This window comes from Lepisosteus oculatus, chromosome 4, assembly GCF_040954835.1.
Source record: "Lepisosteus oculatus isolate fLepOcu1 chromosome 4, fLepOcu1.hap2, whole genome shotgun sequence".
Taxonomy (NCBI): Eukaryota; Metazoa; Chordata; class Actinopteri; order Semionotiformes; family Lepisosteidae; genus Lepisosteus; species Lepisosteus oculatus.
Window position 1 is genome coordinate 55694288 of NC_090699.1, and position 15045 is coordinate 55709332.

The 15045-nt window shown below is 38.2% G+C and overlaps 1 protein-coding gene across 1 annotated transcript in view; it reads left to right on the plus strand.

Moving 5' to 3' along the window:
* Positions 1–8268: 8268 nt before the first annotated feature.
* The window catches only part of plxnd1 (plexin D1), a 60484-nt gene continuing 53707 nt past the window's right edge, over positions 8269–15045 (plus strand). Inside the window, exon 1 of the mRNA XM_015347995.2 lies at positions 8269–9651. Within this exon, the coding sequence (XP_015203481.2) occupies positions 8422–9651 (1230 nt within the window). The 5' untranslated portion in view covers positions 8269–8421. The remainder of the gene's footprint in view (positions 9652–15045) is intronic.

A 15045-nucleotide genomic window follows, 5' to 3' on the forward strand; every position in this document is an offset into this window, starting at 1 on the left:
ATTAAAATGAATCCTATAGTGCAGCACGCTGATGCAGTGGTCAGCATTGCTGCCTTTCAGCTCTGTGGCTCTGGGTTCAATTCCTGGGGGCCTGTCTGTGTGGACTTAGAACATTTTCCCCATGTTTGTGTGGATTTCTTCCGGGTGCTCTAGTCTCTTCCCACAGTCTAAAGACAAACTGGTATGTTAATTGGCTTCTTGGAAAATTGGCCCTGGTGCCGGTGTTTGCGTGTCTGGGTTTCGAGCAGCAGAGGCTCCAAAACGCAGAGTTCACTGTGCTTTTAAAAAAAAAAACTAAATACAAAAATAAAAAATGAGTACATTAACAGAGTTTTTTTGGCACAGAAATATGTGCAGTAACTATACTGTATACTGTATTTGTACTACTGTAAATGTACTGTAACATACTAAGACAATTCAGAATAGGATACATCCATATAAATATGTTTAAATCTAATATTTTCTGTCTTCTTCAATACCAAAATACCTTTAGCTCTATTTGGTTCTACTTAATGGTTTGCAGTGTGGCCTGGGAAATAGGTAGACACAATCTAGCAGGAAAACAGATGTCTGGCCTGAACTATGAAAAACCTGTGCATTTCTTAAGCCATTTTGGTTTGTTTAATTACTTCACATCTGAATTATGACTTTGAAATATAAAATAATAATCTTACCACTTACAATTTAAATTTCGGCGTAGCTCCATAGTGATCATCCTGTGAAGTGATTATGTTGCCAGATAAGTAATATACCAACAGGTGGCAGTACTGCCCTTTGAATTTTCTTTCTTAAAGACCTCAGGTGACCTTATTCCTAATTTGACACATTAAAATGCTCTTTGTGGAGTAAATCTAGACTGTGGTAAAGATTGTCTTAACAATCATAGAATGATTTTTAGCCCTGTGGCTGTCCATCACTTTTATGAAGGTTAACCTCTACTTTGTTTTTTGACAAGCCGTGTTCTAAACTATTTTAGTTTTAAAAATATCTGGATGTTGGTCACTTACAATTGCCCAAATGAACATCCTGTGTTCCAAATTTCCACATGGGGTAGATGGGCTAATTGGCTTCATTTTGTTTTATCTCTCTGATGTTCTTAGTTTCTAGATATTCTCCAAATTTGGGATAGACTTCACTTAGAATTCTTATTGTTGTTGTTTTTATTTTCCTCAAATTGGCTTTGTAAAAAACAGTTAAATGCATGTGTGGTTATCTAAAATATTTAAATATTCTGTTATAAGAGATGTTATAAATAAAAGAAATAAAACTGTAACAGAAGCTAGACTATCTTTACCAGCCAGTGACTTTAATTTCGCCAGTGAATGGAGAATCATATTGCCCCTGGCCATGTGCTGCAGAAAAGACTATGGGAACTGGTAATGATGTCATGTCTCCAGTGCCAATTTGGGTTTACAGTAAAAAATGCATCATGAATAAGAGGATCATTGATGCAGCACAGTCAAAGATTCCAAAACGCCTGGAGAAAATACCAGCCTACACAGCATACAACACTACCCATTCACATGTAGAATTATTTCATTAACAATTTCCTACCCCTTGGGATATCGAAACAGGAATACCACATTAACCTGCAGCTGGTATCTGAAGAGCACTATTATTCACAGGTGCACCAGAACCATTCTTAGTAACCAGCAGGACTGAAATCAGCACTTTCCAGTCCTACATATTTGATTTTAAAGATATAACTGTTACGGTTTTTGAAGAATCACCCCAATATATTGATTTAATATTTCAAAGCATGCTGCATCCTTTGTTCAAAAGTTAACAAACAAATTAGAATGATGGTACCACATTTACCCTAACACACTCCATTGTATTCTTATTTATAATTAACAGTTATTTTTTTATAATTCCCCAAGTTGTAAAAAATAAAGGAATAACCACGCATTAAATATACCATGAGGAGGGCTACAAGTAAGAGGTGGCTATTTCGCTCATTAAGTCTTTTAGGTAGTTAGTATTTAATTTATCCAAGAATCTCATCCACTCGCTTTTTGAAAGAGGCCTTCAAGAACATGGCTGTGTGGTTTGTTCCAGACTCCCACAACCCTTTGGGTAAGTGCCTTCTGTTTTCTGTTTTTTAAATGCACTTGTATGTAGTCTACTCTTGTGACCACTGATTTGCAAGGGGTAATTTCTTTTTTTGGCCAGAATGCAAGTTGTGTAAGCTGCTGTATGCCTCTGATGCAGCCAACAGCTGTGGAGGGTGTACAGTAAATCTATCTCAGGGCTGCCCCGAGATACCTCAGCTTTATCTGAAAGGAAGCATATTGAGGACATTGAGTGCCCTCCTCTCAGGCCTTGCCAGTTAAGTACTGCTGCAGAGAAATTGACACTGTTTTCAGAAACAACAAGGGAAAGCACAAGACAAACACTCGCTTTATTGCCAAACTACCATCATGGGAGAGAGACAGGAAATTGCTCCTCACTATCACTTTGAAATAACAGCCACAATTTGTGCTCTGATTCAGACATAACACTGAATATCCTTGATAGAATGTTTATACCATTTCGGTTCTAAGTACCACTAATATTACAATTTCCTTGCTTCTATAAATTGCAGTATCTAGGGTGCATTTCAAAACAATTCTAAAATGATAACATTATTAAATGGAACAAAAGACAATCAGTCAGAATTCCACAGATATACCCAAATGTTAACTTGTCTTGGAGGTTAAGCTGTGACAACTTTTGATCTGTCAGTTTGTATTGTGATGTTTGCCTGTATTATGTTTGATCGTAGTGTTAATGTTTAGATGCTGTGAACTGCAAAAAGAACCTCAAAGAACATTTTGCTTTGTAAGGCTGTGAAACAACATACATCAAGGGGGGAAAAATCTCAGTGTTACATGCAGTAGGAAATGATGTTGAAATCTGATTTTAAGTTTGGTCTGTTTTCAGTTGTGACTGAAATTGGTTGTTAAAACAGAAGTCTTACTGCAACACACATGGCTGAGAGAGCTAGGAGGATCTTATTACTGCATTACCTTATCTCACAAGATCAAGATCCTGACAGCATATTCTTTTTGATAATGTCAGGAGCCAAAATTCTAACAGCACAATTTTGACATGAAAAGATCTGAAGTTCCACTGGCTTTTTTTACTACATTAAAACAGGAATCAATTTCATGTTATGATTAAGCATGTTTTTTTTTAAACCCATAGCAAGGAAACAAAAAGCATCGTTATTTATTGGTGAGAATTTTGCAGTATTTCCAAGGATCACTACTGCAGGGAAAATGCGACTAAAAATCTATGAAGATTTTTCTATGTGTGCTTGCATTGTTATTTCCCTCTTTGAGCCTTTATTCACTGCTTTGTGCTTAATTGGAAATCTCGGCAGGAAGTGTAAGCTCTGGTGGGTCACTACAAGACAACTTCTTGCCCGTGTTGTGGGAGAGAGGGTTTATGTTTTGGAAACAGGTTTCCTCTACTTTGTCCACTGTTCTAAACAAGGATATTGCATGCTCTCACCTAGCACTCTCGCCAAATGATAACTCCCATCCTGGTTTCTCTGAGCTACAGAAATGGAGAATTAGTTAGTACAACTAAAAATGTGTTGGCTCTGCATTAGGAACCTCTGAATTCTCCCCCCAGTATCACTGGAGCCTCACCTACTGTATTTTGGCCTTATTGATACAGATGCCTTATTTATACGGGGCCATGGTGCCAATGACATGACTATGGAGGCTTGGATTTGGAAACATTGCTGAGAACATTGTCAAATTATTATTTTTTTAATGGTACTTCAGTCATAGGTGTCTGAATTCACACTATGAGTACTTTGGCAGAACCTGGTGGGTGTAGGATACTGCGAGTTGTTTTGTTGTGTTTTTTTTTATTCAAAACTTATAATAACCAGTTGATAAAAGAGTGGCAGAATGGATAGCATTGTTGCCTTCCAGCACTGGGACTGGGGTGCTATCTGCGTGGAGTTTGTATGTTCTCCCCATGTTTGAGTGCATTTCCTCTGGGTGGTCGGATTTCCTCTCACAGGCCAAAATCATATTGGTAGGTTTATTGGCTTCTGCAAAATTGGCCTGGTGTGAGTGTGTCTGCAGGTACCCTGTGAGGAACTGGCATCCCCTCCAGGGTGTATCCCGCCTTGTGCCTGTTGCTTGCCAGGATGGGCTCCAGCTCCCCCATGATTCTGTGTTGGAAAATGGATGAATGTTTGACAAAAAAAGGAAATGTCAACAGAGACATCAAAACTCAGAAGAGCATCATAGTTTTTCCTTATTTGATTATAGGTAAATATATGGATGATTTATTATCCCTGTTGCTCTTTATTGCTCTAGAAAGATGGGAAAGATGCAAGAGGTATTTTTAAAAAGCTGGAATCAGTAAAGAAATGTAAACAGTCAGGTAAAATCACCCAGTTAAGTGGGCAATTGCATTTTAAACTCAAATGGCATGGATGGAAGTAATTACAAAACATGAAACCACTGGTAAAAGCATTGCAATTCTATGTAAAACTGCATGCATTGTTAATGAATAAACAATCCAGTTAGAAGTTTGATGTATGGCCATTGGATTAGTCATTGACTAACATCTTCCACATGTCCTTATTTGTGATCAGTAGATATTTCTGCATTTACACAATGCCTAAAAATACAATTAATGAGACACACAGGGAACTTTTTATTTAACCTTTTATTGGTGTTAACTGCAGGAAATGGACAACTCAATTAACAGTTTTCCAGTTTCCATGCGGTTTTATGGGCGTCTTAAAATCCCCAGCTTCTTAAGCAAAAGGCAATGCTGCAACTTGTCCGACTAAGCAAATAATGTTCAATTAGGTCATAAAAAGCTTAAGCGGAAAGAAAACCAGAAACCGTCTGCTCCTCCAGGACTGGAGTTGTGCTACCCTGCATTAACTTCATTAGTTGTTCTTTCCTTATCTGTTAGACAAACAGTAAATGTAATTTAGACGCTCAGCTGCACGAATCACAGGTTCCCATAGATCTGCAGTCAAAGTAGACCTACACTTTATCCCGTGTTTCTTTATGCTTACCATACTTTTTGGACTGCTTGCTTTTTACCAGTATTACATTTTGAAACAAAGGGTAAGTTTTCAAACATTATTGACAGCCTCTATAGTTCAGACACTTCCCTATGTGGCATGAAATGGTCGTTTTCCAGTGCGTCACGTACTGTATGCGCGTAGAGCGCAGTTCTTAAATACGGTCGATCCTTAAGATATAAGCATAGAGGACTTTAGCGTTGCAGTACTCCGGGATGCAACGTCCGACCTGAGCCACCCCTGACCCACATAGCCTTCAACCTTTTACTCACTTCTGTTTCCTGGTCAAACTGTGAGCGCGGCCTCGGTTTTCTTGGAGCACTATTTCTGGCAATCAACCACCCCGTGTGTTATCGGGATACTTTCCTGCCCCCAGCTCTGTGCTTGATTAAGAGCGGTGGACTATGGGCCAAAATAAACAGACCCTGCTTGCCTGTCAGCGCAAAGACTGATGACCAGGGATGTGCTTTTATCTTCCCATTTCTTAACGTCGGAGAAAAATGGTATTTACTCCATATATTCCTTCCCAGTTCTCTGCACACTTCGTTGCGACAGGAAATTTCCTTGGTGTTCCGGGACGCTGGGCCTAACGATTTTGATTGATAATCTGTAATTTTAAAAAAGGGGTTCCCGAGAATGAAGTCCTTTGCACTCGACCTAAATTTAGTTGCATTCTTTAATATTTTTTTGTAATGTAAGTTATTGTTTCTATTACAAATGTATCTTCACAAACGATAAAACAGCTTGTGTTGCTGTTTGCTTTTTTAATCTCCGTTTTTTAGTGCTGTAGATGAAGGCCAATAGGCATCGGTCACTCAATTCTAAAAACTCAATTTACTAGACATCTGAGACTTATTTGATCCCTGGTATGTAAGTAATATGCAACTTTTTGTTAGTCTGAGAATATTATGCTTTTTTTTAAAATATCTTTTAAAATAGGATGGTCCAACTCCACACCTTAATTGATGGTGTGCCTGTACGTTTTCTAAATCCTTTTTAAAGCAGTAGCACCTGAAGAGCTGTTAAAAGCTGGTGTTGTGGTCCGATTATGTTAATAATAAGATGATTAAAGTCAATAACATCTAATCTGAAATAAAACCTTCTGGACCACATTGTTTTACATCATTCCATACTGTAGGGATAGTCACCGTGAACCTAAGGAGGCATAATCGAACAAGATCTTATAAAATAGATCTGCCTTAAACCATTAATTTTAAACAATCACTGTGGTAAATAATTAAATTGGACTACTTTAGAAAATAAATGGATTCAAGTAAATTAAAACTGATCAACTGTGGTGCTTGAGGGTGGCACGGTGGTGTAGTGATCAGCATTGCTGCCTTGCAGGACTGGGGCCCATGGTCACTATCTGTGTGGAGTATGCCTGTTCTCTCAATGTTCATGTGAGTTTCCATCCACAGTCCAAAGAAATGCTAGAAGGTTAATTTACTTCTGGGAAAATCATCTTGCTGTGTGTGTGCGTGTTTGTGTCTGTGTGTGCCCTGCAGTGGACTAGGATCCTGTCCAGGTTTCATCCCGCCTTGTGTCCATTACTTGCCAGGATAGGTTCCAGCTTCTCTGGGACCCTATATTGGATAAAGTTCTTAGGAAATGGATGGATATGTACCTTTAGAGATACAAGGAGTCGGTACTGTACAGTATGTTAAAATCTCTTAAATACGCAATCACTTAAATCGCCAGGTAAGGTGCTGAAGACGAAACTGTTAAATATATTTAGAACCGGATTCTGTAAGGGTGGATCAGCAAGGCTGTGGCTCTCCCGGACGAGCGATATCCATCCCTACTATGTTTGTCCAATTCGATTCAGAAGAAACCTTTTGTTTCTCAGATATAACCCACTTCCGTATTTAGGGGTTATTAGAACACGTTCATTGTGGGAGGTCCATTCGCTTTGAATTAATTGACAGCATAATAACCCGAGTGTGCTCTGCCATGTTTTGGGTATCTGGCTGGCTTCTAATTTTAACCCACTTAACGGATAAGCACAATCATAAAAAGCTTTTAAATGAGCCTACCTTATCAAGACGATACAAATACTGGTGGCCAGCCGTTACAATGCAGACATCCTTCGCCTTAATAAGAGAAATCAGATAAGTCTGCTTTATCAGTTCTGAAACAAATTGGTGTGCTAACCTGAGGAAGGTTTCCGCTAATCTTGGACCACTTGTGTGAGGAGCCGGGAAGCACATCGGCTATTGGCATTAAACAGAATGATTGTGTTTTACATTTAAAGGGATGCTTGGTATACAGTATGTTAGCGAACTAGAAAAAAATGTGTCTGAGGACGTTTTGAATAGGATACACTTTCGTTGAGCTGTTTGTAGTACTGTATTGTGTTACCTTCACCAAAGTGAACAACCCAAGACAGCCTGCAGGTGTAAAAGCGAAATTAGCTCGAGTTGAATAATTAGGAAGGACACTGGTTCCATTAAATGCCAAGACCAGCTAAATATATTCGTCTCTTTAACCACAGGAGGCTGAAGAATTCATAAAAACACATCATTCTGTATACACTGTTGCACAAAGGAATATATTTTAATAAAGATTTAATACATTTCTATTTACTATCCGATGTACCAGTTTGTACAGTGAACGCCTGAAGCACGAGCATTTTGTTTCTAGGGAGGCGCCTCTGTGTTGATTTATAATTGTGGTCTAGTGGTTTAGTCCTATTATAAAGCATTGCGCAATATTTCTCACCTTATCGCTTTGCCAATGCTTGTCGACTATTTTATGTAGGCTATATCACAGTCCCTTATAGAGTGATTATACCCTGTTAGAAATATTTGTCAACTACTATTGCCCACAACAATCACCTAAAGCTTGTCCTTAAGATACATGTTTTTAATTTTCTATCTCAAATGTCTCACTATGAAGTTTAAACGTTACAAGTTATATAACATATACATAATTGTTCTAGTGTGCCTTGGTAGCCTTCCTTTAAACAAAACCTGTTGCGTTGCCAAAAATTACCTGATCACATTACGGCCAATTCAAAACTTTTCGTCTAATGTGGTAGTTTGCATTATCTCCCCGAATTGCCCTTCGCACAAACGCAAAGAAAAGAAGAAAAAAAAACATTCGAAAAAAAGAAAAAGAGCCCTGCATCTGTCCCCTGGGTACAGGAACCTGCGGTATCAGTAATCTGTGAAGTGTTGAAGGGCAAGATCATTCGCAGACAGTGGTTGCTGCTTTAAGAAAAAGGAAGCACGACTCTTAATCACGTCATTCTGTGTTTAGGCGTTTAAGCAGGAAACAGGTTTTCCTCTTGGATTGTTATAGTGAAGAACACATTATTTTCTCTTGCTCAATGCACCCCTCAGTGCATTACGCGCTGAAACCAGCAAGAAGGAAAAATGCCTCCTTCGGACAGAGTTGTTCTACTTCTTGGCGTCTTGATTCTGGTCTCCTGTTTGAGTATTCGCCAGCACTTTGGCTGTGCGCTGCAGCTCCAGCAGAAGTTCACGTCTCTCCAGCAGACCAACAATTTCGCAGTGGATGAACACTCCAGAAAGGTATATCTGGCGACAGTTAACAGGATTTATCAACTGAACGGGACTTTAAGCCTCGAAATTGAAGAGAAAACCGGGCCGGTGAACGACAGCTTGCTTTGCCATGCACCGCAGTTGCCCCAGACGATTTGCGAGCACCCCAAAGTGCAGACTGACAACTACAACAAACTCCTGCAGCTCGACCAGGAGCAGGGGGTTGTCGTCGTGTGTGGATCGGTGTACCAAGGGTTTTGTGAGCTGAGGAAACTGGGGAACATTTCTGAAATCGCTGTGAGATTTCCCCCGCAGGGTGAGAATAAGGTGACCGTTTTCCCAAGCATGTTGAATATCGCCGCCAACCACCCCAACGCGTCAACCGTGGGACTCATTCTCAGGGGCCCTGCCGGGAACACTCGGCTTTTGGTCGGGGCCACCTACACGGGGGTGGGAACCCCTTTCTTTCCGAAAAATTATACAAAAGAAGACTTGAGGTTCGAAAACACCCCCGAGATAGCCATCAGGTCTCTCAACTTAAACGACCTGTCCAAGCTTTTCACCTATGATATTAACCCCTCTGAAGACAACGTTTTTAAAATAAAACAAGAGGTCAAGACCAAAAACAAGCTGAGCTTTGTCCATGCCTTTATCGAGAAGAGTTATTCTTACATCGCAATTAACAATGATGCCAATCAGGGGCAGAAAGAAAATCATCCTAACAGTATATTGGCGAGAATTTGTCTGGACAGTGAAAGTAAACGAAAGTCGGCTACAGAAAGCAGAAAGCTTACCGAGTCCTACATCCAAATGGGATTACAGTGCGGCTCCAACGGTAACATTTACAATAGGATTGTGTCAGTGTACCCGGCACGGATCTACGTTTCCGACAAACAAAACCCTGAGGAGTTCTTATTCGGAGTTTTTGCAAAGTCCAATAAAAACACGGCTTTGTGTGTCTACCCGTTTTCTGAAATTGAAAAAGTTATCAGAGATGGCAGAAAAAAATGTTCTAGTTCACCTGGTTCTCCAGATGTGCAGGTGCTAGACAGTGTTATCCAAGGCTCGGGAGCGGAGTGCGTCGCTAAACAAAAAATTGTGGTGAGTAAAATATCTCAGAAAGCAAGCGGTTCAAACTGTGGTTTGCCAATAATTTTATTGCTGAAAAACGTAAAACTCAAAACCATTAGCACAACGCAAGCGCAATAAGCATTTGCGGTGCGCCGTTTAATGATCTGAAACAGAAAAGCCGGCAATGTTTCTCGAAACCATAAACTTGAGGCTTGATTTGTTGTGCTTGCGAGAATGTTGTTCATGAAGTATCGATTCTGCACACAACACAGAGAACTGCAAGGTGTGATTACACAGTGCGATTTTAAAATGTTGCTACCAATGTAACTTGCTGGTCAAAGGAATGTTTTCATTGCATTTGCACGTGTTTAAATACATTGAGATACGCTTTCTTTGCTAACCGCCCACTACTATAATAACCTACTGTATACAGTATGTTTGTGGAGTACGCTGTGTGCAATGTGTGGGCCATTCGCTGTGATTTGTGCTAAGTACATTAGTGTGAAATTCACTCTGCTCTTTGTTGCCAGACGTTACATTTTACGAAGGATGAATCATAGCTAAGTTGTGCGGAGAAGACATTCTCCCAGATCACGCGGTTGCCTTTGGTTATGCTATTGCGAGGAAGAGCTGCCAAAAGTATTTGGAGGTTGTGGGAACTGGAGCGGGGTCTGTGAAATTTTGTGGACTGATAGTCTGCGTGTTTTTGAAAGGGCGGAGTTCAAAACTGGTTCCCCCGCTAAGAATTATTTTGTTCCTCTTAAAAGGTCGGAAGTTGTATTTAATTTAATCTGATTAATATTCATTTAAATAGAACTATGTGTTTTTTTTTTTTGGGGTGCATTACCGAAACTGACCGCAATCAAGAGTCAGCCTGAAACAAAACATTTGCTGAAGTGTTCTGACAATAAGCGTTCAACGATTGAGGATGTGTATGTACATCTTTGTACATCTTTGTGGGATGTGGGATGCCTCCCCACAAAGAAGATGCGTGTTTTTGATGACTTTTCGAAAATTCTTTTTTTATTTTGTGAATTTTGGGGGGGAAAGTTTTACGTGGATTAAAAAAAAGCTTTCCGATGATGGCTTCACAAATATTGCGAGATTCCCACACTATCAAGACAGCACGTTTAGACATGACAGTTCACATAACATTAAGTGGAAACTACTCGATTGTATCCGAAACCTCTTTCGCCCACAGGCCCATGCATTCACCATATAATGCCATTGTTCACAAGGCACAAATTAGTTTCTCGAGTCACTTTTTTGCCAACACTCTCTTAAAACCCAAGAAGGTCAGAATCCGCCACCGCAAGCATCTGGAGTGTTGTGTGATGGAGAGAACGTTGCTGACAGTGACAGACAATTTAGGAAGCATTTCTGTCTTGCTTAAGACCAGCAGCGTTTTACCGGCTATTGCTTTTTTTTAACTTATTTGTTTCAGAAGTTGTAAATATATTAACATATGTATAACAGATTTTTTTTAAATGACAAGTCGTATTATTCCTAAACGAAATAGCACAATCATGTCTCAGCTGGATCTGAATAATGTGTCAACTATAGAGAAATGTCTGCAGTTCCACCAGTGATTCATAATGAATTGAAAGAAGCAGCGGTCTGTTAACCCTTTTTCTTGTTGTGAACAGCTACATTGCCTAAAATATTATTAAAATAGCTTGCTCATTTCTTTTTATAACTGTAGTTAAGTAGTTTTTCTTTATAATGAGCACAAACCTTTGGTTATCAAAATATATATTTGATGTACAAAATAATAGTTTATTTTTAAGTGCTGTGAAGATATTCACGAAACCTGAAAGTTACACAAACTGTAGTTGACTGTTTTACTGATAGTGTATCGGCGTTGTACCAAAACATGTTTTCACATTTCTGTATTTTCCTCACTTTTTGTATTTTGACGGAACCAACCACAGTTAATAACCAGACAACATGCTGGTTAATATAGTGTAAAATAATTTTGTAGTTGTTTTTTGCATCAATCATTTTACACCTGTTTTGTAATAAGAAAGGCGAGCAAAAATTCGAACGTATCACAATACTGATATATGACTCAGCATTTGAACAGTGGAAAGATGAAACACCTGTTTTCTTAATTTAATCAAATTAGGAGTTTCAGTAAATAATATGAAGAGGCACTATCAATGCTATATGAAGAAGACCATGTTTTACAGAAGTATTACAACTTTGCTAAATATTGCATTATCTGCGTGAATCTAAACTATACTAGTTTGACTACCTCTCTTTTCCTAGAAGTAATGGTATTCTGCAGAACTATACAATTATAGAGTAACCATATAATTAAATAATATGAGTTGTTGTGCAACATGACGCTCTCCACTGATTAAATAGGAGCAGTGCTGGTGAAAATGAGAGAATTCGTGCGGGAGCAGATTTTTAATTCACGCCAATACAAAATCGCTGTTTTTCTCATTTTCAATTTACTTTCCACGAAAAGTATCTAACCGAAGTTCCGTTTTGAATATACACTCTTGGTTATTATTTACGTTTTGTTTCCACGTGAATTAAAAAAGAAAGGAGGAATTGCCTCGCTTGTTAAATGCATGATATAATTGGTTTCAGCTGAAAAAGCAAGCCGGTAGCCGAGAGCCAGCAGAAAGCATAAAGCTGAATTATTATGTCTATGTGATGTGAACAGATTATTTTTCATCAAGTGGATATTAATAACCTTTGATGCAGTTTCACTGACACGCCGTCTTCGGTCCAGAATACAGAAATGTAAACCTACATTTCCTGAAGGCAGTAAATCTAATCCCACCTTGATTAAAAGCGGAGTCAAATCGTCCTTAAAACGTCTCTTCATTCAGCTCTGATAGTGTGCAGGAACAGACTGGGCTGGAGGTCCCTTTTTAGTTATAAAAAAAAGGAAATTGTTCAAGAACCCTGCTTTGCTTCATTCGCTGTTTACTTATTCATTTCTTTTTGTGCTTCGATAAATTGATATTGGTGCGATGAAAAAATGTGTGTATGGTATGAATGAGTCACTGTTCACCCAGAAAAGCAGATAGTTGATCATACCTTTGAATGAGGATTTTTCAATAAGTCTATCTTATTTTTGTATAGCACCTTTCAAAACCGGACAACTTAAGACACTTTGTATAAATTAGACAATACTGTAGATACAGTAGTCTTCATAATATACAATAAACTAGGTATAATTTAGAAAAGGATTAAGAATCTAAGGCCATGGAAAACACATTTAAGATGAGATTTTACATTTTAAAACTTAATTCTAACCCAGGATCTTTCTGTATTTGTCAGTGCTCTTTAGCTAGACTGTACCTATTCATATTATTATCTTTTCAATACCCTGGAGCATAACACAAGAAACATAATATAAAGACTAAAAGAAGTCTGTCTAGGAGTGATAAATGTCTTAGTGACAATATTTCAACACAAATGTGAAATATTCTCACTCCCCTGCCATTCACTTTGGGTTTGATACTACTTAACTATGCAAACAGGTCTTAAAATTTAATTTGTTAACATGTGTTGCTCTCGCTTGGCCTCCTAATTCTTGGTGAGTGAGAGAGAGGCAGCAATGGCACAAGTCAAGTTCTATCTATAGTACATATTTTCAAGACTTTTGGTTTGTAATGTCATCTGAAAACAAGAGAAACGTAGATGTACAGTATTACAATAATGAAGAACAGTTATCCTTACAGATTGCAAGCATTTGTTTGTGAGGTGAAATGTGATATACGGTACTGTAGGTGTGGGTATGTGAGGGAGAGGGCATTGAAAAATATTAAACTAAAATAAAAATATTAAAATAGGTTTTATTCTTGCTTTTTTAACTTCATATTCCTTTGAATGGCAGATTTGCCCAGAAGTTCTGATTTTCTTTAAGACATGTATCATATGGTGTTTCTGTTCATAGGAATACTTTGAAGAATAGGGGATTACTTCTTTCTTGGGAAGTGAGACTGAGTGGCTGCAATAAATATCTACAGTTAAGACAGCTCAAACTGCCTGTAACGGTGATGTTGTCACAGTAGGCTTTTCAAGAGTAATTTTCATGTTTAGTGATTGCTGTAGATCTGTGAGATGCTTAGTATTTGCATGAAGGGATATGTATATAGAAAAAAATGCCACAACATTTTTGGCAAAGAAAGGTCTTTTGATTCTTTTGTGGAAAACTAGTGTGGTAGACTACAGGATTCTGACTTACAATCTTTTTTTCTTAACAAAAAAGTAACATAGTGAATTTGTCACAGCAATGGGACGCAGCATTGAAACAAAGCCAAAGAAGCACAGTATAAAAACAAAGTGTAGTATAAAAACATGGCAGGAAAACAAAGTAAAACCTATGGGGTATATTTAAACTCACTTCACCCTCATCACACTAATACAGAAATGCCATGAATCTCTTTAGTTGGCTGACTTTATTATAGCATTTAGTGGATCTCTTCATTAATTCATATAATGCACAAAAAATGTCCTAAAATGTTCTGACAGAGAAAAAAAACAAGATAGTGCTGCTGAAAAGCTTAATATATTATACTGTACATATTTAACTTGTTCAAATAAACAACAATCGTGAGGGACAAAAACAAAAACCAACAGAAGGATCCGAAATGCTGCATTTGATTTGAAATATTTTTATCCCTGTTTTGACTAAGCGCATGTGTTACTTGGTAATGTAGCTTTCAGTTTTGGAATGATGACAGAGAACATCTTACTTTATGAGAAAGAAAATAATGATTAAGTCAAGATGTAGAGAGTGTGAGAGAGAAGCTTCTGTCTTTCCTATTAAGTTTATTGAGTGTCTGTGCATTCACAGATATACATACACAGCTCTGTATCCATGCTCTCTACTGTATATACTATTTTAATTATAATTTCATATAATATAACTATGGAGGTGGTGTAGTGGATAAGCCTTTGGACTGTGAAGAAATGGGAAATAAGGTAATGATTAAGTCAGGTTGTGGATTCAAGTCCATACTACAGACACTGCTGCTGTACTTTGAGAGAGGTTCTTTTCCCTTGTAGCTCCAGTCCATCCAGCTGTTTAAGTTCTGGACTGGTGTGGGAGTCGTTTGCTCTCTAGTCTGTTTAATGCTACAGGAACCAGAATGATCTCTGGCCCAATAAGCCATGGTGACTCTAGTATGGACTTTACCTTAACTATAACTGCACGTGTTCCTTGTATTTACACTTTGTGATTTTCCTATATTACAAAGGTACCTTGGATAACAACAACAACAACAACAACAACAACAACAACAACAACAACAATAATAATATAAAGATAGCTGACTTAAATTAAGTAAATGTGTCGGAAAACACTGTACACTGTGGATCAATGAAATATAAAACAATCACAAGGGTGAACATGACTGGTTCAGTCCCATGTATGGTGGTAGTGGTTACTAAGCAACCTCA